This window comes from Protomyctophum parallelum, assembly GCF_964188405.1.
Source record: "Protomyctophum parallelum genome assembly, chromosome: 21".
Classification (NCBI taxonomy): domain Eukaryota; kingdom Metazoa; phylum Chordata; class Actinopteri; order Myctophiformes; family Myctophidae; genus Protomyctophum; species Protomyctophum parallelum.
This window is the reverse complement of record NC_139713.1, coordinates 16,279,648-16,305,549: the sequence shown is the minus strand read 5'-3', so window position 1 is coordinate 16,305,549 and position 25,902 is coordinate 16,279,648. Positions and strand designations below refer to the sequence as shown.

The 25,902-nt window shown below is 41.6% G+C and overlaps 1 protein-coding gene across 1 annotated transcript in view; it reads left to right on the top strand.

The window, feature by feature from the left end:
- Positions 1-19,195, top strand: part of rxraa (retinoid X receptor, alpha a) — a 188,068-nt gene extending 168,873 nt beyond the window's left edge. The window contains 6 exon segments of the mRNA XM_083793072.1: positions 3,680-3,809; positions 13,707-13,839; positions 17,002-17,093; positions 17,858-17,963; positions 18,875-18,944; positions 18,946-19,195. Coding sequence (XP_083649198.1) covers positions 3,680-3,809; positions 13,707-13,839; positions 17,002-17,093; positions 17,858-17,963; positions 18,875-18,944; positions 18,946-19,023 — 609 coding nt within the window. The 3' untranslated portion in view covers positions 19,024-19,195.
- Positions 19,196-25,902: the final 6,707 nt, after the last annotated feature.

Here is a 25,902-nt window from a genome sequence, read left to right as displayed (position 1 = left end):
TAACGAGAACTCTTATATTATGGACCGTGGTGTGTGCTGAAGAAGCACCACCCTTTTGTTTTCCTCTTGTTTGGGGGCTGGGGCGATGCCTTTTGGAATGAATTATTAGACAGATCTGTCTGTGTGTTTTCAGAGTCAACCGGAGAACTCAAAGCAACACGTCGCACCGTCCACATTTCCCACAGAGATCAGATGCTGAAATATTTATAAGTTGCCTTTTTTCGTTTCCTTTTTTTCCCCAAGAATGAGGGGGGGAAAAAAGTACTACTTTTACTACTTTTTCAAAGCAGTGTAGGCTTTGCTGGCTGCTTAAGTTTTTCATATTTCAAGGCGAGGCCATCTCTTGATTCTCTGCGATCGGAATTACTTTCTCACCAACAAGGTGGAAGGGTGGATTGGAAGGATGGAGTGATGGGGAGGAGGCTATGATGTAGTCTTACTTTTGGCCTAGTCTAGTATAGAAAGAGAGTTTGAGTGCATTCTTTCTCTCTTCATCTGTAGCTAATCTCCCTCTGAGAACAGCCGGTTGATGTTGGGATCCTCCAAGCTTTTATAGCATTGATCGGAGGGATTTTGCGTAAGTAAGTAAAGTTTCCCCCCCGACTGCTGTGTTGCCATGACTGTGAGTTCACACGCGTGTACACGCTCGGCATCCGAAGGTGGATATGCCGGCACTTGCAAATCCGTTTTTTCTTGAAACGGGACTAATTGGAATCAATGGTGATGGTCATTTAATCACTCCGGAAGATTTTTGATCAGCAAAGTGGATCAGAAGCGCCATCGTGAGCTGGAAGCGGATCGATGAGATTGCTAAACTTTTTCCTCTAAAGTTCTAAACCCTCTCAATTCAAAGGAGAAAAGGAGAATAGCCCCATTGAGATCTGCAACGTATACGCGTCTGTGTTACCGTGGCTTTTAATCACTTTAGAGAACCTGAGGCCGATTCCAAAAAGAAAAAAAGGCTTCTAAATCCTGACAGTTTTCTGTCAGTGGTGCTCAACCTTTTTCATGTCAAGCGTAAAATGAAACGGGTCCATTTTGGTTTCATTTTACGCTCCTAAGAGATCTCTTAAAGGACCACTTCACCACTTTTCAATGTATCTTCATATAATAGGTCCTCACTAATAATCATGAAAAAATGGCACGATTATTTTCTACTCAGTCTGTGTCTCATAGGAGGGCTGTGGGCAGTTTAGAAACCGTCTTCCAGTGACATCATCATTAGGCAGATTTTTTTTACAAAAATATTTAGATTTTCATTATCGTGAGAACGATGGCTTCCATTTTCGCATTGCAACTTTTCAGGACTAGAAAGCCTGCCGTTTCTATTAGCTTGTATTCCCCATCGATGATGTCACTGGAAGACGGTTTTCTGAACTGCCAGTGCCCACAGCCCTCCTATGATACACAGAGTAGAAAAAAATTGCACCATTTCTTCATGATTATTAGTGAGGACCTATTATATGAAGATAGGTTGAAAAGTGGTGAAGTGGTCCTTTAAGGGTCCATTTGGGTATACCAACGCTCCATCATGTAGCTGGGGGGGGGACCACCTGGGAATCCCTTCAAGGACCACTGGTGGTCCCCGGACCGCTGGTTGAAAACCACTGCTCTATATACACACACGACGCCGGCGTGTGGAGAGAGTGACGGATTAGCTTGGAGGAGCTTCGCTGGCCACTGTGTTCTTACAATCTGCAGCTCGCCACCTGCCCCACTGCACCGCGGGAGCCCCCAAGCAGTGCAAGTCGCTCTGGATTAAGAGTCGTCTGCTAAATGCCTAAATTGTAAATGGTATAAGCAGGGCCACCGCCGCCTCGAGGGGGGAGAAGAAAGGTTGACCTCTGACCTCTGGGTCCACGAGGGACACCGCAGGGTGCCGTAAAGTGGTCCGACACGTGTTCTGGTCCCCGGCGGTCATTAGACCGACAACCTATAGTCCTATACCCTCTGTCCCTAACCTAACCATAACCGCGAGCACGGGAGCGGCGCATGTTCGAGCGCTAGTCCGACCGTTGTTCCCGCGTGTCGGACTAATGCGCCGGCGCTCACAGCGGCCAAGGAGTGGTGGAAAGTAACTAAGCACATTTACTTAAGTACTGTAGTTGAGTACAATTTTGAGGTATTTGTACATTACTTGAGTATTTCCAACTTTCCACTACTTTTACTTATACTAAAACTTTAGTTACTAGTTGCTTTGTGGATTTGCAATTATTATTATACACATTATATTATACATTAACCACTTCAGCAGTATATACATTTTTGAAAATACTTTTTTTGAGGTGGATATGTTAATCGGCAAAATCATTCATTGTTTTTAATGGCACCTGTGTGATCATGCTGAAAGCTGAATAAACATAATGAACATATTTGATATTGTTTCAACTAGTGAAAACACAATGTCGTCCCAGATTTGCCCTACAAATTCTGTAGTGAGAGTGAATGATGTATAATACAAGTTATAAGTCGACTATATTCGCCAAACGTGTTCAAATGGTTAATCTTCAGTGACCGGTATGGCGACCTAATTAAGTTGAATTAAATGGTCCACAGACCATTTCTAAATGGTCCACATTCATGCACTGCCAATGAAACTATAGGGTTGCCCTGATCCCATCATGTGATCGGAAATCGTGGCCAATCACGTCATTTTCAAAGAATCGGATCGGGAGCCAAAAAATAAGACGGGATCCCCAGTATCAATATTATATCCATATCATGATATTGTCTGCGATTTGGGATATTGTACTGTTGTGATATGGCATACACGTGTCCTATAAAAATATATAAATATCGGATCGGGAAAAATCGGTATCTGCAAGATACTCAAAATCAAATGATCGGAATCGAATCGGGAGCACAAAAAAAAGTGAACGGGACATCCCTAAATGTAACCATTGAACAGGGCTTATTAGAGTCAAGAGGCACTCTGTTCAGGGCATGAGTGGTATCACATTGGCACACTCTTCAACCACCCCAACCAGCCACAACGGTTAGCGTTTTACAATGCTTCTGCCTTGGAAACTGCTCCGTCTATTAGCCAACGCTCCCTCTTGAGCTCTCAAGCACTTGTTCTGAAGCACAGAGGGAGTCAGAGGAGGAGGGCCTCTTTTGGAGCTTTCACTGGGCCGGCCCTCCGAAAGGCTGATTTGTGCGGAGACTAAAAAGTCCCTGAGGAAAGGGCCTTGCTCGGAGAAAGCCATTTTTCTACCAGCGGTTCTCCGTAGGTATATTCCTCCTCCCAAGCCGGGGCAGAATCCCTGTTTGTTTTGTCTCGCTTCGTGCTCCTCTCCGCAGAGGAGATTATTCACGGGCGAGCGTGTGTGCGTGTGCGTGTGTGTGTGTGTGTGTGCGCGCGCGTGTGTGTGTGCGTGTGCGTGCGTGCGTGCGTGTGTGTGTGACAGCTTTATTATCTGATGGGGAGGTTGTCACACATGCACACACATGTCCCACATACATACATTTACTGTTCACTGTACGTTACACTCATTCATTCATCAGCCGTATTTCTAAATTTAAAAACTGTGTGTGTGTGTGTGTGTGTGTGTGTGTGTGTGTGTGTGTGTGTGTGTGTGTGTGTGTGTGTGTGTGTGTGTGTGTGTGTGTGTGTGTGTGTGTGTGTGTGTGTGTGTGTGTGTGTGCGTGTGTGCGTGCTTTGTGTGTCTCACTGCTGCAGCCTAACGACCCAGTGACGAACATCTGCCAAGCGGCTGACAAGCAGCTGTTCACCCTGGTGGAATGGGCCAAGCGGATCCCGCACTTCTCGGAGCTGCCTCTGGACGACCAGGTCATTCTCCTCCGAGCAGGTCAGTCCAAAAATAAAAACCTCGAGCCTTCAAAGCGGCGGAGTGGTTGGTGCTCAAACTCTTTCACGTCAAGGATGCAGTGGAGTAGAAGTGAAAGTATTGGAAATTGCAAATACTCAAGTAAAGCCCAAATACCTCAAAATTGTAATTAAGTGCAGTATTTAAGTAAATGTACTTAGTTACTTTCCACCACTGCTGGTGAAAGCAGGCGTAACGATCTCATTACATATTAATGAATCTCCTAACCATATAGAACCATAAAGAGATACCGCCACATCTAGAGTAGACGGAACAATTATGTGTAAACTTCTAAACATAGAATATAGAGAGACTGACAATCAAAGACGCAGAAAGACAGCCAGACATAAAGGCAGACATGTAGATACATGTATGTATAGTATGTACATATACATGCATGTAGACACAGATACATCTATTTAGTATGTACATATGTGTATGTAGATACATGCATGTAGACACAGGTACATCTATTTAGTATGTACATATGTGTATGTAGACACAGATACATGTATGTAGTATGTACATACATGTATGTAGATACATGCATGTAGACACAGATACATCTATTTAGTATGTACATACATGTATGTAGACACAGATACATTATGTAGTATGTACATACATGTATGTAGATACATGTATGTAGTATGTACATACATGTATGTAGATACATGCATGTAGACACAGATACATGCATGTAGTATGTACATACATGTATGTAGACACAGATACATGTATGTAGTATGTACAAACATGTATGTAGATACATGTATGTAGTATGTGCATACATGTATGTAGATACATGTATGTAGTATGTACATACATGTATGTAGATACATGCATGTAGACACAGATACATCTATTTAGTATGTACATACATGTATGTAGACACAGATACATTATGTAGTATGTACATACATGTATGTAGATACATGTATGTAGTATGTACATACATGTATGTAGATACATGCATGTAGACACAGATACATGCATGTAGTATGTACATACATGTATGTAGACACGGATACATTATGTAGTATGTACATACATGTATGTAGATACATGTATGTAGTATGTACATACATGTATGTAGATACATGTATGTAGACACAGATACATGCATGTAGTATGTACATACATCTATGTAGACACAGATACATGTATGTAGTATGTACATACATGTATGTAGATACATGTATGTAGTATGTGCATACATGTATGTAGATACATGTATGTAGTATGTACATACATGTATGTAGATACATGTATGTAGACACAGATACATGCATGTAGTATGTAGATACATGTATGTAGACACAGATACATGTATGTAGTATGTACAAACATGTATGTAGATACATGTATGTAGTATGTACATACATGTATGTAGATACATGTATGTAGACACAGATACATGCATGTAGTATGTAGATACATGTATGTAGACACAGATACATGTATGTAGTATGTACATACATGTATGTAAGCGCCCTCGAATTATGAAATAATGAGAAGTGGATGGTCTCAACGGGTGTAGTTTATTTGTCTTCAGCACAGAAGATGTTCCCTGGTACACCGTGAAAACTACAAAAATAGAATACAAATACTATTACAATCATGACATTTTCTCATAGTCTTCAACAACAATAAAATCTGTGCATTACATATCACTTTCAGTAGTACAATAAATAAAATGGTTAAGTTACGTAATTAATGCAGTGATATACGACAACTCAAACATTTCAAGAGTAGACCAATAAATTACCAAGAATGTACCATAAGTCCATAACAGAGATATATCAAACGAACCATCAACCCACAATACAATTAATTAGACCTAAAGTAAATGAATGAACCCAAAACAGAACAAACAAATCATATACCTCGCTCCGCTAATCGAGGGGCTAGGGGTTGAATCGAATGCCACCTTGAACTTCATACCAACAATCTTGGGATAACGATACTTGGCACATCGGACACAGCAAAAGCAGGCACTGTAAACAATATAAACGGCTTTACATTATATACTGCATCTACAAGCTGTATACTGGATCTACAAAACTACATACTGAATCTACAAAACCACATACTGAATCTACAAAACCACATACTGAATCTACAAAACCACATACTGAATCTACAAAACATTTCAACAATATCAAATCAACTGGGTTAAACATGAAGTTGCAAACAAACAAGTCTCATACCATGTGGCTCTGCTGCCTCAAACATGCTGTGTCTCACTGTGTCACTCTGGTTGAGTGTCTCTGAGGTGAGTGAAGCCAACATGCTTCAGCTATATATGCACTCTAACAGGAAGTTTCACAATAAAGGTATCCTAAGTCTACAGGAAGTGTCAAAATAAGACAACACAAATAAACAAAGAAAAATAACAAACTTCAAAAGTAAAGACCTGACTTAAGTTAAAAGAACCAACTGACACTGGCAGTTACACTCCCACCAATCAGGTTATGCCAAACAAACATAACATGATTTAAAACATAGTTTCCCAAAGTCAAAAGGTGAGGAAAGATCTTACATTAATAAACAATACTCTAATCTTGTCAGTCTTTCAGGTGGGTGGTTTTCTTCTTGCCAAGGAGACAAAGTTAATGCTGTAGTTAGCCAAGATATGTCTGTAATGGCAGGGACTGGACTTAAGGGTTTGTTGCTCATAGACTGTTGGGTTTTCCTGGGATTGGGGAGGACCGGGGCATGTGGCTTCAAACGGAACAGGAGGGATGATGGTGAGGCTCTTCATCTTAGCCGGTGGGAGAGCAGGACGGCTCCCCTCATCAATGGCTCCCGATCCACAAGGCTCTTTGGGCGATTCAGTTTCTTCTCTCACTGGTTTCTTCTTCTGCTCCAGTCTATGTTTAACCATGAGGGCAGCTCTACCCACAAAACTGCTGCTCTTGGTCAACACCTCAGGGGTGCCCAAGTCACTCTCCTGCTCTTTTGACTGCTGTGAGCTGTCCTTTACCTTCACATTCAATTTCTGCCTGTCACTGAGAAGCTGCACAGAGTTAACATCTTGTGATACATAGCTGTTCTTATTTGCATCTCTCTTTTCATTAAGGTCTGGTTCTAAGACAGTCGCCACCACATTGGTAGATGGAGTCTGCATTTGATTTACTGGGATCTGATTTACACATCTCTGGTTCTCCTGATCAGTAGGGTTGTCTGTGGAAGTGGACTCTGCTGCCATTTCTCCCACAGTCACATTTTCTCCCACAATCTCCTGACCTTTAGGGTTATGTGTGGAAGTGGACTCCTTTGCCCTCTCTCCCACCGTCTCCGTTTCTCCCACCGGTCTCTTATCCTTTTCTTTACTTTCGGGTCTCCTCTCAACCGTGGTTACCAGGCATTTGTCCACCAGCTCGCACAGCTCTGAGGTCAAGATGCTAGAGGCGTCCATTTTCATACCGATTACTGTAGAAGCAGTGCAGTTAAGTTGAATGGATTGATAAATCTCACTTGTTGCATTATGTTTATTGCGAATACTTTGTTTCATCTTGTGAAGTTCCTCTTCCGAACAAAGTGTCCTTAAAGCTCTTCGAACATTTTTTCCTGTTTGCATCCAGGATGCTATTGCCTCAATGAATGCCTTTTCAAGTTTCTTCTGTGTTTTAACTATAGTCTCTTCAGAACTCATTAGTTGCTGCATTTTGACTGCCATTTTATCTGCACTTGACATTTGCCTGGGTCTATGCTGTTTGATCACTTATGATACTTTGGGGTATATTTAGTCTGGGTTTTTACAATTTACTTAAACCATTAACGAAGCCCCACAGACTACCACTTTAACACCCAAAGGAATTCTATCAAACAAAACGAACCAAACCAATACATTTCAGATTATACAAATGTCTACTTTAGTTTTCCCATATATAAATGCAGCATGAACTGAATAGTTCTAAATTTGACATTAAATACATTAGCCTTCAAATCAATCGCTTCATATCAGATAAAAGCCTACACTTGTTCTCATTTTTTTTGGTTGTTTTCCTTTATCCATTTTATAATTTTTTGTTTCCTTTTTCTAATTTTTTAATGTCGGTTTTGCAACCTAATGTCCTTGCTTCAGTCCAAGATGAGATGGAGGCTACCTGTTAGAAGTCCTCTCACTGCATAGGTTACTGTGGTGTGACGATGACAAACTTGTGGCTATGGGCTGGTGACTTGAAGAAGCACTGGGTGGCTGTAGGTGAGATGGGTCGACGTTGAGTTGTCTCCACCACGAGATTTCACTGTAAGCGCCCTCGAATTATGAAATAATGAGAAGTGGATGGTCTCAACGGGTGTAGTTTATTTGTCTTCAGCACAGAAGATGTTCCCTGGTACACCGTGAAAACTACAAAAATAGAATACAAATACTATTACAATCATGACATTTTCTCATAGTCTTCAACAACAATAAAATCTGTGCATTACATATCACTTTCAGTAGTACAATAAATAAAATGGTTAAGTTACGTAATTAATGCAGTGATATACGACAACTCAAACATTTCAAGAGTAGACCAATAAATTACCAAGAATGTACCATAAGTCCATAACAGAGATATATCAAACGAACCATCAACCCACAATACAATTAATTAGACCTAAAGTAAATGAATGAACCCAAAACAGAACAAACAAATCATATACCTCGCTCCGCTAATCGAGGGGCTAGGGGTTGAATCGAATGCCACCTTGAACTTCATACCAACAATCTTGGGATAACGATACTTGGCACATCGGACACAGCAAAAGCAGGCACTGTAAACAATATAAACGGCTTTACATTATATACTGCATCTACAAGCTGTATACTGGATCTACAAAACTACATACTGAATCTACAAAACCACATACTGAATCTACAAAACCACATACTGAATCTACAAAACCACATACTGAATCTACAAAACATTTCAACAATATCAAATCAACTGGGTTAAACATGAAGTTGCAAACAAACAAGTCTCATACCATGTGGCTCTGCTGCCTCAAACATGCTGTGTCTCACTGTGTCACTCTGGTTGAGTGTCTCTGAGGTGAGTGAAGCCAACATGCTTCAGCTATATATGCACTCTAACAGGAAGTTTCACAATAAAGGTATCCTAAGTCTACAGGAAGTGTCAAAATAAGACAACACAAATAAACAAAGAAAAATAACAAACTTCAAAAGTAAAGACCTGACTTAAGTTAAAAGAACCAACTGACACTGGCAGTTACACTCCCACCAATCAGGTTATGCCAAACAAACATAACATGATTTAAAACATAGTTTCCCAAAGTCAAAAGGTGAGGAAAGATCTTACATTAATAAACAATACTCTAATCTTGTCAGTCTTTCAGGTGGGTGGTTTTCTTCTTGCCAAGGAGACAAAGTTAATGCTGTAGTTAGCCAAGATATGTCTGTAATGGCAGGGACTGGACTTAAGGGTTTGTTGCTCATAGACTGTTGGGTTTTCCTGGGATTGGGGAGGACCGGGGCATGTGGCTTCAAACGGAACAGGAGGGATGATGGTGAGGCTCTTCATCTTAGCCGGTGGGAGAGCAGGACGGCTCCCCTCATCAATGGCTCCCGATCCACAAGGCTCTTTGGGCGATTCAGTTTCTTCTCTCACTGGTTTCTTCTTCTGCTCCAGTCTATGTTTAACCATGAGGGCAGCTCTACCCACAAAACTGCTGCTCTTGGTCAACACCTCAGGGGTGCCCAAGTCACTCTCCTGCTCTTTTGACTGCTGTGAGCTGTCCTTTACCTTCACATTCAATTTCTGCCTGTCACTGAGAAGCTGCACAGAGTTAACATCTTGTGATACATAGCTGTTCTTATTTGCATCTCTCTTTTCATTAAGGTCTGGTTCTAAGACAGTCGCCACCACATTGGTAGATGGAGTCTGCATTTGATTTACTGGGATCTGATTTACACATCTCTGGTTCTCCTGATCAGTAGGGTTGTCTGTGGAAGTGGACTCTGCTGCCATTTCTCCCACAGTCACATTTTCTCCCACAATCTCCTGACCTTTAGGGTTATGTGTGGAAGTGGACTCCTTTGCCCTCTCTCCCACCGTCTCCGTTTCTCCCACCGGTCTCTTATCCTTTTCTTTACTTTCGGGTCTCCTCTCAACCGTGGTTACCAGGCATTTGTCCACCAGCTCGCACAGCTCTGAGGTCAAGATGCTAGAGGCGTCCATTTTCATACCGATTACTGTAGAAGCAGTGCAGTTAAGTTGAATGGATTGATAAATCTCACTTGTTGCATTATGTTTATTGCGAATACTTTGTTTCATCTTGTGAAGTTCCTCTTCCGAACAAAGTGTCCTTAAAGCTCTTCGAACATTTTTTCCTGTTTGCATCCAGGATGCTATTGCCTCAATGAATGCCTTTTCAAGTTTCTTCTGTGTTTTAACTATAGTCTCTTCAGAACTCATTAGTTGCTGCATTTTGACTGCCATTTTATCTGCACTTGACATTTGCCTGGGTCTATGCTGTTTGATCACTTATGATACTTTGGGGTATATTTAGTCTGGGTTTTTACAATTTACTTAAACCATTAACGAAGCCCCACAGACTACCACTTTAACACCCAAAGGAATTCTATCAAACAAAACGAACCAAACCAATACATTTCAGATTATACAAATGTCTACTTTAGTTTTCCCATATATAAATGCAGCATGAACTGAATAGTTCTAAATTTGACATTAAATACATTAGCCTTCAAATCAATCGCTTCATATCAGATAAAAGCCTACACTTGTTCTCATTTTTTTTGGTTGTTTTCCTTTATCCATTTTATAATTTTTTGTTTCCTTTTTCTAATTTTTTAATGTCGGTTTTGCAACCTAATGTCCTTGCTTCAGTCCAAGATGAGATGGAGGCTACCTGTTAGAAGTCCTCTCACTGCATAGGTTACTGTGGTGTGACGATGACAAACTTGTGGCTATGGGCTGGTGACTTGAAGAAGCACTGGGTGGCTGTAGGTGAGATGGGTCGACGTTGAGTTGTCTCCACCACGAGATTTCACTGTAAGCGCCCTCGAATTATGAAATAATGAGAAGTGGATGGTCTCAACGGGTGTAGTTTATTTGTCTTCAGCACAGAAGATGTTCCCTGGTACACCGTGAAAACTACAAAAATAGAATACAAATACTATTACAATCATGACATTTTCTCATAGTCTTCAACAACAATAAAATCTGTGCATTACATATCACTTTCAGTAGTACAATAAATAAAATGGTTAAGTTACGTAATTAATGCAGTGATATACGACAACTCAAACATTTCAAGAGTAGACCAATAAATTACCAAGAATGTACCATAAGTCCATAACAGAGATATATCAAACGAACCATCAACCCACAATACAATTAATTAGACCTAAAGTAAATGAATGAACCCAAAACAGAACAAACAAATCATATACCTCGCTCCGCTAATCGAGGGGCTAGGGGTTGAATCGAATGCCACCTTGAACTTCATACCAACAATCTTGGGATAACGATACTTGGCACATCGGACACAGCAAAAGCAGGCACTGTAAACAATATAAACGGCTTTACATTATATACTGCATCTACAAGCTGTATACTGGATCTACAAAACTACATACTGAATCTACAAAACCACATACTGAATCTACAAAACCACATACTGAATCTACAAAACCACATACTGAATCTACAAAACATTTCAACAATATCAAATCAACTGGGTTAAACATGAAGTTGCAAACAAACAAGTCTCATACCATGTGGCTCTGCTGCCTCAAACATGCTGTGTCTCACTGTGTCACTCTGGTTGAGTGTCTCTGAGGTGAGTGAAGCCAACATGCTTCAGCTATATATGCACTCTAACAGGAAGTTTCACAATAAAGGTATCCTAAGTCTACAGGAAGTGTCAAAATAAGACAACACAAATAAACAAAGAAAAATAACAAACTTCAAAAGTAAAGACCTGACTTAAGTTAAAAGAACCAACTGACACTGGCAGTTACAATGTATGTAGATACATGTTTGTAGACACAGATACATGTATGTAGTATGTACATACATGTATGTAGATACATGTATGTAGACACAGATACATGTATGTAGTATGTACATACATGTATGTAGACACAGATGCAAATGTACGTGAAACAAACTAGTACCCATGCAGGCAAATCAGGTCATAGCCATGAATAACCAAGTCATGTGACCAAAGCAGTGTCGCCATACCACCAAGGTCAGAGAGCGTGCGTGCGTGCGTGCGTGCGCGTACATCACTCTGCGGCTGAAGCAAAATGCTAAATGAACAATGTCTTCTTGTCAACAAACAATCTATATTTCACTGCTATATAATTTAATATAATGTACAATCTCAATTTGACATAATTATTACATAATTACTCAACTAGTCTAAAGGTTTAACAGCATTCAGGAGCTTTCGTCCACTTATAGGGGATAGCAACTGCTGTTCAATAATAATACTAATTAAAATGTTTTAGGTAGGTATAGGGGTTATTTGTTTGTATGTATGTCTTGTATGTAAATTCATCGTGGTTGTTGGCACGGCTGGGCCGGGGCGACGGGCGCTCCACTTCGAACGCAGCAAAGCCGTACCGATAACCCACGCTATAAAGCACGCCCCCCCCCTTCCCCCCCCCCTGGGCGTGTGTTATTGCCTAAATGAATCATCTGACGTTCCCGCGCCATTCCGTTATCCCCCGTCATCGCACGCATGCAATGAGGTCACCGCTGGGGCTCTCTCCGTTCACGTTGTCCTTGTTGACGTGCCTGTCGCTCCGTTCACATTATAACCTGGAGGAGAACAAAGTAATGATCGCTGTTACAACAGCCCTCCCCAGTCCCCGCCCGCCAGAACCCACCTTTCCTTTACCTTTAGAATAAAATCCTCCATCACCGATTATCCTTCGTGGATATCCACGGTGATGGAGAACCTTCAGAGAGAGAGAGAGAGAGAGGAGAGATTATTCTGCAGAGCGTCTCTCTTCCTCCCCGCGCTCAGGTTTTCTATAAATAACCGCTTTAGTTCTGCTGTCTCACAGATGAAAGCATCTCAAGCCCCCCCCCCCCCCCCTCCTCTCTCATACACGCCGGCTCAACTCTGGGGAGAAGAGAGGGGTATACTATATGTGTTGCCAGGCAGAACAGTTAAAGGAGCCCGGCTGTCACTCAACCAAAAAAATAAAAGGAAGGAAAAGAAAAAAAAGAGCCGTCCTCTCTTGTGTCGAGGCCCCTCGTTCTGCCGCGTCAAGTGTGGCGTCCTCATCGCAGTGGCAGGCCACGGTTCATCCCTCTTCACGCGCTTGTCTCCTCTCGGAAAGCGTGTTTTTTAGAATGTCCCGCGGTGGGTCGCACAGTATATAATATAAACCCCGCTCTGTGTTCATTTATCTGTTTGTAACTCTGGAAGTGTATTATAATAGGGATGGAATTTGGTTCCATTCGCGCACTCCCAGAGTTAAATTCATTCTTCTTGCTATTTTCTCAGCTTAATTGATTCTTTGCACCCCCCCCCCCCCCCACCCTCCCCTTCGTTTTTTTTGTCGGTTTTATTTTTGACTGAGCACCGTGTGACGTTTTGTGGTGGGATTTATTTCCTCTGTCTTCACACATTACTTTCTCTCTCTCTCTCTCTCTCTCTCTCTCTCTCTCTCTCGCGTTCTGTGACTGATGTATGACAATAATGTATACTTCTCTTTATTACTATAGCTGCTATTTAGTAGTTCTTCGTCATTGTTTGTTATTTATTGCTGCCTTTGTTGCGGGACCAAAACTAAAGAATGTTAGTTCTTATACATAAGTGGTAACAACACAATCTCTCTCTCTCTCTCTCTCTCTCTCTCTCTCCCTCTCTCTCTCCCTCTCCCTCCAGGATGGAATGAGCTCCTTATTGCGTCGTTTTCCCACCGTTCCATATCGGTGAAGGATGGGATTCTCCTGGCCACGGGGCTGCATGTGCACCGTAACAGTGCCCACAGTGCCGGAGTGGGAGCCATCTTTGACAGGTCATTTTCACCACCTTCATTTAGTCCATTACATCAGGGAAAGTTTTTTTTATTTTTATTTTTTATTTTTTTATTACCGGTCTGGATTTTACTGTGTACATTCAGTGACGGGCACATCTTTAAAGGTTTTATGACATTCATTTTCATTTCTTTTTCTTTTTTCTTTTAGGTTTTATGACCTCAATTACACCCAAAAAACCTGAACTTTGAACATTCAGTGGATTTTCTGTGGTCTGAGGTTTTCTTTGGGGTTTGGAAGCCTTTTGAGCTACAATGAAAACAGGCAACACAGTGAAAACAGTGACATCTGCTGGCAAATCCCATTGACATATATGGGATTTGCAGGGTCTTACATCACTTACTGCCGGCAAATCAGAGCACCTGTTTGAGCCAGAAAACCCCAGATCACAGAAAATCTACTGAATGTTAAAAGTTAATGTTTTTTGGGTGCAATTGAGATTAGAAAACCTAAAAAAAATAAGAACAATTCCAAAACCTTTTTTATAATGTCACAATCCTTTTAAACCTCTTAAGAATCGTCTTGAGTAGGCCTACAGCCTCATAATTGAGATATTAACCCATTCTGACCTGAGATCAGATTTAAAAAAATGTCTTCTACATCCTGACAGTTTTCATTCTGACCTGAGATCAGATTAAAAAGAAATTCTTCTAAGTCAGTCGCTCTTCGATTCTTCAAAAATAGCAGATCGTAGCGCGCCACTCGATGAACCGGAAGCAACGGGACAACAATCTGATATCTCCATAAGAATTTCCAGTTGTAGTCTTGTTAGGTTGTGTTTATATTTGTGCTACTTCAATATGCTTCAATATGTCATCAGTCTCTGCCCGAGAGACACCAGACTCTCCCTTCTGGCAGAATGCAAATGTTGTCCAGCAGGGGGAGTGGTTTTACCAGGCTACATGCCTTCGGCCTGGTGGAGACAATTACTGGTAGAGTAAAAGTATCATTATTTGCCTCTGAGATGTAGTGGAATAGAAGTAAAAGTATAGAAACTTGGAAATACTCCAGTAAAGTAAATGCACTTAGTTACTGTCCACCACTGAGACTGCTGTAACGTTAATTTAGCTAGCCTAATATTACACACGGCGTTCTCTTATTTGACGTTCCAAAACAAATTGACCTCGGGGGGGACAAAAGTGGAGTGATGTGGCAGAGGAACTGGTGTTCTGTCGTCTATGCTCATTAAATATGCAGCTTTATGGACAGCAGAGAGGTTACAAAGAAATACAGGCTTTGTTCAGTAGAAAATGTATAAAGATAAATAGGTAATCAGATTGTCAGATCAAAATCATGCAGCTCACAGAGAAATCAGGCTGGAATCAAAAGCGGAATCTCACAGGGGTCTGCAATGTCTGTTCAGCCATAAGTACTGCATGAGTTGATGCTCACACACACACACACACACTCACACTCACACTCACACTCACACTCACACTCACACACACTCACACTCACACTCACACACACACACACACACACACACACACACACACACACACACACACACACACACACACACACAGGCTGATTGGCCCCAGAATAGGGATGCTAGTGTTCAAGTGGTTAAACAAATGTGCAAGCGTATATAGGCTGTAGGAAGTGCTCTGCTCTCCTCTCCTTTCTTCCCTGGCTCTTGTGTTGCCCTCCTGAGTTCTCTCTGTCCCTACAGCTCAGTCATTAGCGCAGCGAGAGAGAGTTCACCTCCAAAGGATGGATTACATCTCCATATTAACTTGAGGCGGGTGCATTAAGATGCTGGACACTGATAATGTTTCTTTATCTACTCGTCTGCCCCTCTGCTCCTTACAAATGAAGAGCCTGGTTAACTTATACACTTGAGCCTCTTTTTCCTTTTTTTCCCCCCCTCCATTGTTCCTCGGGGCAAATTGAATTAGAACGAACTAGAGTTCCTGTTGGACTTTACTCTCTGCGAGAGAAAGAAAGGGAGGGAGAGAATGGCGCAGGGAGAACGAAGGGGAGAGAAAGGCCTGATTTATTCTCCACTGCTTTGTGGAAAGTAACAGATTTCCGGGGCTATGCGATGAGATGCAATGCGGCGCCGACGACGTGATACACGATGAAATCCACAAACACGCGACACGTCACAATGTAGCAGAGCTTGTAGATTGTGGACATGGGCACGAGACTATGGCGCGGAAAACACCAATGAGGGACAAAGTTTTAAAAAATCCGAGTGTGGGCGCAGCCCGAGTCAAAGAGGGGTGAGAAGTTCAACTGACTCCGGGATCTCCCTCCACAATGACGTCACCCTCTTGAAATGGAAGTGTCGGCGTTGGGTTACAAATTGTTGCTCATTCGGTTTCCTTTTTATTAAAAAAAAACCATCCACTCAACGTAATTGTCAGTGTAAACATTTCCAGTGATTTAAGCGTCTGGACGGGGATTGTGTTTCATATATTCTGAATAGACACGGGTCAAAATGGTGTTTGGAAATAATAATGGTGTTTGTTTTAGCGTGCTTGGATTTGGGGCAAAGGCAGAAACCTCTGACTTGGGCTTGGGCCACAATTAAATTTAGTGGAAAGAAATATGAATACAATCTCAGAGATGTGAACATAGTGTTTATAATGTGATATTTCGGTATTTGACATGGCTGTGGGAGGAACTGTCAACATGATGTGTGTAGTAACTTGTTGAGTTGCTCATTATTGCTTCAAAGCTACAAATTATCATTGTAAAAATAATTTGACTAGTCTAAGCTTTTTTTCCCCGTGCTGAGATGAGCAGGAGGAATAAAAATAAAAGCATCAACTAAATAGACAATGACAAATTATAGGCTAGCATTCATTCAAGGGAATAAAAGGAAATCAATAAAAAGAAAGTCAACTATGGATTCCGGCCCAACGGCGACGCTATTTAAAACCCATTTTGGTGTTTTAAACATTATTATGTTATAATTTAGCTATTGAAAAATAGCAGATCTACAAGAACTTGTAGGTCTGCTATTTTTGAAAAATCGTTAAAATGTGCCTCAAATCTTTCAGAAAATTAAAAACTTATTTTTTTTAAATTTCGACGTCAGGCCTGAATGGGTTAATAACATCTGATATTGAATTACACCTACAGTATGTGTAACGGGAATATCAGATTATATGTATTTTCTCATCTTTTGCGCTTAGAGTGCTCACCGAGCTCGTGTCCAAGATGAGAGACATGCAGATGGACAAGACGGAACTGGGATGCCTTCGAGCTATCGTTCTCTTCAACCCAGGTAGGTGTTGCCCCTGCACCCTTTGTTCTGTTGCCCCTGCACCCTTTGTTCTGTTGCCCCTGCACCCTTTGTTCTGTTGCCCCTGCACCCTTTGTTCTGTTGCCCCTGCACCCTTTATTCTGTTTCCCCTGCACCCTTTGTTCTGTTGCCCCTGCACCCTTCGTTCTGTTGCCCCTGCACCCTTTGTTCTGTTGCCCCTGCACCCTTTGTTCTGTTGCCCCTGCACCCTTTGTTCTGTTGCCCCTGCACCCTTTGTTCTGTTGCCCCTGCACCCTTTGTTCTGTTGCCCCTGCACCCTTTGTTCTGTTGCCCCTGCACCCTTTCTTCTGTTGCCCCTGCACCCTTTCTTCTGTTGCCCCTGCACCCTTTCTTCTGTTGCCCCTGCACCCTTTCTTCTGTTGCCCCGGCACCCTTTTTTCTGCTTGAGTTGTCTTCAATCAGTCAGCAAATCAATGCACTATGCTGATGCTCGTACATTGCGTATACCGTAATTCAGTCTAGATCAAATCGTCAAACGAATCTTTAGACACATTTAGCGATGCTAGGACGAGCTGACAACGTCTGTTGCCAACTGACGTCCCGCCCGTCTCTAATGTAATATAACTGTTCTGTTCTGTTAGATCAACTGTCCTTAGATCAGCGAGCAACAATAATCCCTTTGATTGATAAAAACCTGTGATTATGACAAATAAAGCTGATTGTGTTCTGATGATTCTGGTGTGCCTTCCTTCCTTCCTTCCTTCCTTCCTTCCTTCCTTCCGCAGACTCCAAAGGTCTGTCCAATCCAGGCGAGGTGGAGGCACTGAGGGAGAAGGTTTATGCATCTCTGGAGGCCTACTGCAAACAGAAATACCCCGAGCAGCCTGGCAGGTATATGATGCTGCATGTCAACTGGAGCTATAGCCATAGGGCTGTTTTCTGGATTTCATCCATTTACAAAAACAAACTTTGATTTAATTAACAAAGTAATCAATCCCTATTATTATAATGTTTTTACAGTGCAACACATTGTGAGCTGGTAGATATTTTCACAATGTTTGCATGACACTGTCCGATGAAATATAACGCTTAATTCTCTCAATTTACGCACGCACACACACACACACACACATATATATAATAACTCATGCCTCTTGATTATTTGATTAATCGAAAAAACCCAAAGAAAACAATCGATGGTCACTCTCCCGAACTGGAACCCAGTGTGAACTCTTGGCATGGAATTTAATTTCACCATCACATTTTTAAGTTGTGCTGCCCAATTTTGTTAGATATAATCTTTCACTGGATATTCTATTTCACAAAACTTCACAACTTCTCTAAACGCAAGTTGCAACAGTCATCAGAAATGTATTTTGCCATAGTGTACAAAAACAGTATATCCCCCTGCTACTTAATGTATCTGCAGACATGATCTTATTTGGGATATTTATTGTTTCAGCCGTTTATTACATTAGAGATTATTATAGAATCATATGTTTTTTCTTTGTGGTACTCGTATGAATCACAATGCTTCAAAAGGCTATTGTGTGCAATTTTTGATGAGCGAAGAAAAAACAACTAAATTACAATATTTTTCTACCGCTAAAACTATACGCACTGCATATGGCATCCCTGTCTCATTCCTCGCAGATGTTGGAAAAACAGTAGGGATACTGTACTGCATTGTACCATTTTCTCTCGTCATGTCATTCTCATTCATCTGTCTCTGTCAAGAGAATAACGCTGAGTTCATTCTCTCTTTTACTTCCCCCCCTCCGTGTTGTGTTGTGTTGTGGCAGGTTTGCCAAGCTGTTGCTGCGGTTACCGGCGCTGCGTTCTATCGGTCTAAAGTGCCTGGAGCACTTGTTCTTTTTTCAAGCTCATCGGAGACACGCCCATCGACACGTTCCTCATGGAGATGCTAGAGGCGCCCCATCAAATGACATAATGGCGGGAGGGGGCTATAGGCCCTTCTTCTTTCCCCTCCCGTCCCGCCACCTTCCCTTATGATAAAATAAACACCCCCGCCACCAGTAACGCCGCTACCACCATCGCCCCTGGGTGGATGTGGAGTCACCGTGGATGTGAAGGTGGTTGAATCCCCCCCCCCCCCACCCCCCCCCGCTCCATGCGAAAGAGACTGATCAAAACGGAGAAACGCAGGGGGGGGGGGGCTTTGATGTGTTTCGAAAATGAAATCCCATCATGTCTAGACTATGGGTCTGTTTTATACCTTGTACAAATATATAAATAAGAAATATATATATATGAAATGTCTTGAGACAAAACGAGTGACAACATTGGACTGAAATGAGGACGGACTGAGGATACAAGAATTGTATTGAGCCATTGTTTTTGGTCGTTGCTTTTTTTCTTTTATTGATTTTTGTTGTTGTTGTTGAAATAGTCAATCTACAAGCACGCGTCACGACGTGAGCTTGTAGATCGGCTATCTTTTTGGTGCTCGACACACACCGGCGTGCAACAAAGGATGAATCAGGCTCTGCTTGCAGGTGTAGTTTCAAACACCGCTGACGATGTCATCGGATGCTCAGTGTTGGGGAAGAAGGGGGGACGATGGAGGGGGACTTGTTGTGACAAGAGGCCTGGCCTGCTTGGTTCTGGTCCGCTTTGCGCCTCACGCCCGATTCCTCAGAACCTTCAGGACTGACATGACGCTTGGAAAGATTTAACTCTTTCTGCGTTCAGCTACGGGACATGTGGGCATCAACGGGTCGGGTCCCGCTCTGTCAGTTTTGGGGGTGGAACGCCATCCCTGCCTGGATATAGATATTTGGACGTGGTAAGTGGGGTTAAGAATCGGGACTTGCGGGCGCTCAACTCAGGTCTCTACTCAAATCCAATGACAAGTTAAACCACGTCTCTCTCTCTCTCTCTCTCTCTTACCGACACTGCGTAACAATTGGAGACGATGGGAGAAGACGTAACGTTATAGTCCCTGGAATCGGCCCTTCAGAACGGAACGCGTTGAGCGAGCGGAGTCGGGAGAGCTTAAATTGGGACCATCTGTGCACATCAGAGAATGGTAGCCCTGGGTAGAAGGACGCTATGCCTCTGGACTGTATCCCCCCCCCCCCCCCCCCCCCCCCCGGTTTAGTTTTGTTACATCCTCAGCCTCACAATAGCTGTATGCTACGGGAACATCACTGTGTGCTCTGAAAGGATACGATATGTGTGGCCAAGGCGTGCAGAAAACTCCTTGAAACGTCGAGGGTTGGGATTTAGCTCCAAGACAGCAGCACCTCAGGGGGAACCGTCGTAGGACCAAAGCAAAAAGTTCTTCTTGAAGTGATGCCATATCTTTTACTCCCGTTCCCCTGGGCCTCCTCTCTGAGCATCCCTTTGCATCCCTGTCTTACACACACCAACACACACACCCTTAAGGTCCCCTGCACACTGCTGCGTTTTTCTGATTTTTTCTTTAGCGGCGTTTTTTTCCGTTGGGTTTTTCGGAAAGCGCGTCCAGTGTGTAACCACCTTTACCGTATGTCCCTCTTTCTTGCGAAGCGTCAGACCCATTATCACTTCCCCACTCGGTCACCCCACATGGCACCTTGCAGTTGGAACCTAGCTTTAGAGCCACCTTCTGTCCTACCTGTACAGGAAGTTACAACCGTACGCAGTATTGATGGTGTTTTTGTTTTGTTTCTTTTTTCACTTAAAAACAACAATTCGCAATTACCTCCTTTAAAAACCATCCCTCAGACTTTTTGTTTCTTTTTTGTTCTTTGACACGCTTCCTCCTCAGAACAGTGCGTGGGAAGAAGTGCTTGTTTGTCTTGCAGCGAGAGCCATTGTTTTTATTCGATTTTTGATTGTCTTTGTCTTTGTGTGTTTACTTGGCACTTAACCTCATGACAGTGGAGCCAGGTTCCTTCACAGAGAGGCGACGTTGCTGTACCTCTGGGGGTACTTTCCCCCCCGGGAGTACCGCGTGGCGCGGTCACTCAGCGCCTCTCTGCACTTCTCTGGACAAACGAGTGTCATTGGAGTCAAAGTGAAATGTTGAAATAGTGTTTCTGTTGTGTATAAATATGCTACACGCCCATCTTTCTGCTTCTTTTCTGCTGCAAAACTATGCACCAAGCGCATTTCCAAAGATTGTCTTATGGAACGGTCATGTTTTTATAATATAAGGGTATGGCTTAAACAGCACTGACTTCTATAAGGACAGAAGCAGTGTGATATGGGTCCTATGCAGTGGTGGAAAAAGTACTCCATTGTTTTGCTTAAGTAAAAAGTACCAATAGTGCAATTTAGAACTACTTCGTTACAAGTCAAAGTTACGGAATTGAACATGTACTTGAGTAAAAGTACAAAAGTATCGGCATCAAAATGTACTTAAAGTACTAAAAGTAAAAGTATTCATATTGCAGAATGACACATTTCACAAATTCCAAATGTGTAGAAAATCTATTGAAAATAGCCGATACAAGCTCAACACGACGCATTGTGAGCTTGTAGATCGGCTATTTTCAAATGGCCGAAATGTATAGGGTTGAAGTGGTTAATGTATGTTTTCTAATCAATCGCCAAAGTAACTAGTAACTAAAGTTTTCAAATAATTGTAGTGAAGTAAAAGTACAAATTGTGGCTCTGAGATGTAGTGGAGTAGAAGTAAAAGTACTGGAAATTGGAAATACTCAAGTAAAGTACGAACACCTCAGAATTGTACTTAAGTACAGTACTTAAGTAAAAGTACTTATTTATTTTTCCACCACAATGTGATTTCTTCCTTTACGGGAGGTAGGACTACCTTAGACCTTTTTATTGAGATGTTTGATGGAAATTGGTGTCCATTTGTGTATCAATGCCTTACTGCTGTAGACACAGCTACATGGGGGGAAAGCTCCTGAAATAGTCAAACATTGTCTCCTGTTTCTAGATTGTTCAGCACATTAGTGCAATATTCCAGAAAATAATCTGTAACCTCAGGCATTACAATATAATTTTCCTCTTAATTATTTTAAGGGTTCTCAATTGATTTGCAGTAACGCCCTATTATACCATGGTATCGGATAGTGCAAAATTGATACCAAAACATCTTCATGATCAAAACAATGCTCTGAGCTCGTAATACCCCCCCGTAAATGAATGAATGATGTAGTCGCATTATATAATGTGTGTTCTTCAATCTCGGGAGAAGTTTCAATGGCACACGTTAAGTCTCGTCCTCGACATAAAACGTTGTTCTCAATGAAGATCTATGTTGTCAAATAAAATGTAAAGACCATGCTTCATCCATCTGTGAAGCTGTAGATTCCCTGATGTTTCCTCCTCATTGGAAGACTAAAGGTTCTAGGACCAGGTTTTGAATGCCAATGTTGAGAGGGTGAGCTAGACTTTAGGTGGGATTGTATAAGATTAGTTGTGAGAGAGAGAGAGAGTGAGGAGTCTTAAGGCCCAGAGAGAATTATTGGGAACCGTGGCCGCTATGGAAGAGCTGAGACTGCCCCCTTGTGTGGGGCAGTCGCAGTACCGCAGTACTACTTGAATTTTATACAAGTATTTAATCAGACAAAAAAGGCACTTTTTTCATCAATGCTAGTATTCCTCTTGGTCAGACACAACCTCACTGTTTTGTGCTTATTACGATTGAAAGAAAAGATAAAAAAAAAAAAAAAACAATAACCTCAAAATGAACCATTGGCTTGTTGAATTAATACAGCTCATCAGTTTCAGTGAGGTGGCCTGTTATGTAATGAGGCGTTATTTTGGACTATCCAGGTGACAGTATTGACTGCCAGGTTGAGCTCAGTTTACACTATTTATATTCTGGGATAATGATGCTTATGTATTCGTAAAACAAACAAAAGAAGAAAAAAATATATGACCTAAATAATTTCAACCTAAGCACTAGGGTAGAGGGAAGTATTATTCTTTTTCAGATTAAAGTTTTTTTTTTTTTTCTTTTTAGTTTTTTTGACCCCCTCAACCCCCCCCCCCCCCCCCCCCCCCCCCCCTCCAATGACCGAGGCCGAATCCAGTGGACAAATAAACAGTAGCAGACGACACTAACCTTGAAAAGAAGACGTGGCACGTTTTATTCTGACACTATATTCGTTTTCCAAAAAAGAAAGGATGCGACGACTTCTTGAATTATTTTTCAAGAAGCCTCAAACGTTCTCCTGTTCTCTTGCGTCTAATGTATCATTACACCGAGCCCTGTCAGTTTACAGTGATTGGAGAGAAGACCCTTGGTATCTTAAAGCTCAATTCATACACTGCCGTGCGTGGAATTGAAGCCATAAGCAAATGCAAATCTCTAATGCAGGACATGGACAGAATGGTATTATTTGGCGATCACCTGTCCTAGATAGAATGAATACTATATTATATCACGAGGGAGACATCTTTCAGACCAAACTTGTTCTAAACAAACAGGTGAGACATCATTGTGCTATTCAACTCAGTGTGTTGTGGTGTTTTCCAAAGAAAATGTCATGAGGGGAATTTTTCGTTTACATTTGTTTTCATTTGTTTTTGCATTTTGACTTTCTAAGGAGCTAAACTCAATCAACCAGCAGCATCACAGCATCTTTAAACTGAAAAGAACCAGCTCTGAGCAATGTGTGGGACCTAAAAAAGAACCATAGCAAGCATAAAAACACAAAAAAAGGACACAAAAAAAGAAGACGAAGAAAAAAGCAAAAGGTTAATAGACTTTAAGCCCTCCAAAATGTATTTGTTGCTTGGCTATATTGTATCATGTTTAAAATGTAATCAGGAAAAGCTAAGCTTGTGACACAATCACTGCTTTCTTTGTTGCATAGACAGTTGTCTGGGGAAAAAAGAAAAAGAAAAAAAAAACCTTCAGAAAAGATCTATTTTTGTACAAAGTTAATTTTATCCCTTGCTAATATGTACTCTGTTCTTTCTCATTTCCTTCAGTGGGCTATTGTACACATTGTGGAAAAAAGAAAAAAAAATGATTTGAAAAGGCAAGGAGAGAAAAATCTGATTTTTGGAATGACATTGTGAGGGTGGAGAGTGGTAAAGCCTGGAAACTTGCCTCCTTTGCCCCTTTTCAACCTATTGCTAAAAGAAGGGACTGTCCTCTTTCATTATATTTTGGTCTATTTTTAAGGAGATGGAATTTCCTTATCTGTTCTTTGTGGGTTTCTCTGATGTTCTATCTTTCATGGACAGAAAAAACGTTATTAAAAAAAATCTTAAAAGTTAATTGTGTCATCTGGTGATTAGTATTGATTGTCTCCGCTAGGCCGGACGGCCCAAGACTGCTATGTTTCCGGCCCTGTCCGTCCGTCCGTCCGTCTGTCTGTGAACGGCTAATTGAATTATTACTCTTCAGTTCAGACCTATTTAAACGTTGGCTTGACTATTTGAAAATAGGCGATTTACATGCTCACAACGCGTCAATCAAGTTTAATTGACTCCAAATTTAAATTTTGATCAAATTTTGAAAATGTATTAAAAAAACATGTAGCCTATGCCCTAAATTAGCACTTCAGCACTTTAAATAAGCACCGTTTTCTGAAATTCTGCCTATGGATAAAAGGCGTATACAAGGCCTTCCCCTGGTAGCCTACACTTCCCCTGATACACTAAATGTTTTTCTGTGTCATTTAGGACAGTGGTTCCCAAAGTGGGAACCCCTTGGTCCTTGAGGGAGTTCCAGGGGGTCCCCAGCTAAATGATAGTTTGGAACCAAATGGGTCTGTAACTCTGAGAGTTGTACAAATATACATATTGTACAATATAAATTGGTTCCATTTGTACACTCTCAGAGTTAAATTAACATTGATTTTACAATATAAATTGGGGGTCCCACAGATAGAAATGCCATTAAATGGGGGTGCGTAGACTAATGCATGTCAAACTGGGGGTACTTTATGTTAAACGGGTTGAGAGTCCCTGGCATATCTTTTCTAATGGGGGTCCCCGGGCTAAGTGTCAATTTGGCAGTCCTTGACAGAGTTTGGCTTTGTTGCAATTAGGGTGAGGTTGCCCCCTCCTGGACGGCCAATGAAGCTACATAAGCCACGCCTACCAGATATCAGCAGCACATTTGCAGTGGTGGAAAGCAACTAAGAACATTTACTTAAGTAGCCTACTGTTCTTAAGTACAATGTTGAGGTATTTGTACTTTACTTCCAATTTCCAATACCTTTACTTCTACTCCACTACATCTCGGCTCCAAATATTGTCCTTTTACTCCACAACATTTATTTGAAACCTTTAGTAGTTACTTTGTAGATTTTTATTATTATTACAAAACTACACACAGCCCTATATAGCTGCAGCTACATTTCGGCCATTCGAAAATAGCCGATCTACATGCACACAATGCATGTGACGCATTGTGAGCTAGTAGATCTGCTATTTTAAAAATATTTGTAATACATTTGAAAACTTGAAATGGGACATGTTCTGCATAATTAGTATAGGCTACATGTTGATGTACTATAAGTAAGGTTTAGTGCTGCTGACTGGCGTGGTGATACCGGACAACAAAATAAATAGTTGACAGAGGGGTCAAAGTGGAACAAAGGTTGTGCTATATGGTAGAAATAGGTCAACAATACAAATTATGCTAGTTTTGTGGATTAATTTATTTTTAATGTGTGGCCCCCAGACCCCCACCAAATGACCGGAACTATATATTCAGTGATTTCACCTAATTCAAATATCACTTATTTTTTTGTTTTGTTGTGATAATCCTCCCTACTATAGAGTGTGCTGACCATATAAGGAGTTCCTCCCTGTCCCCAGTTAACCCGTGGGGGGGGGGTCAACAAACCTTAGGTTTCGTTTTTGGCTAGGTGGCCCATGCTTCATCGAATCA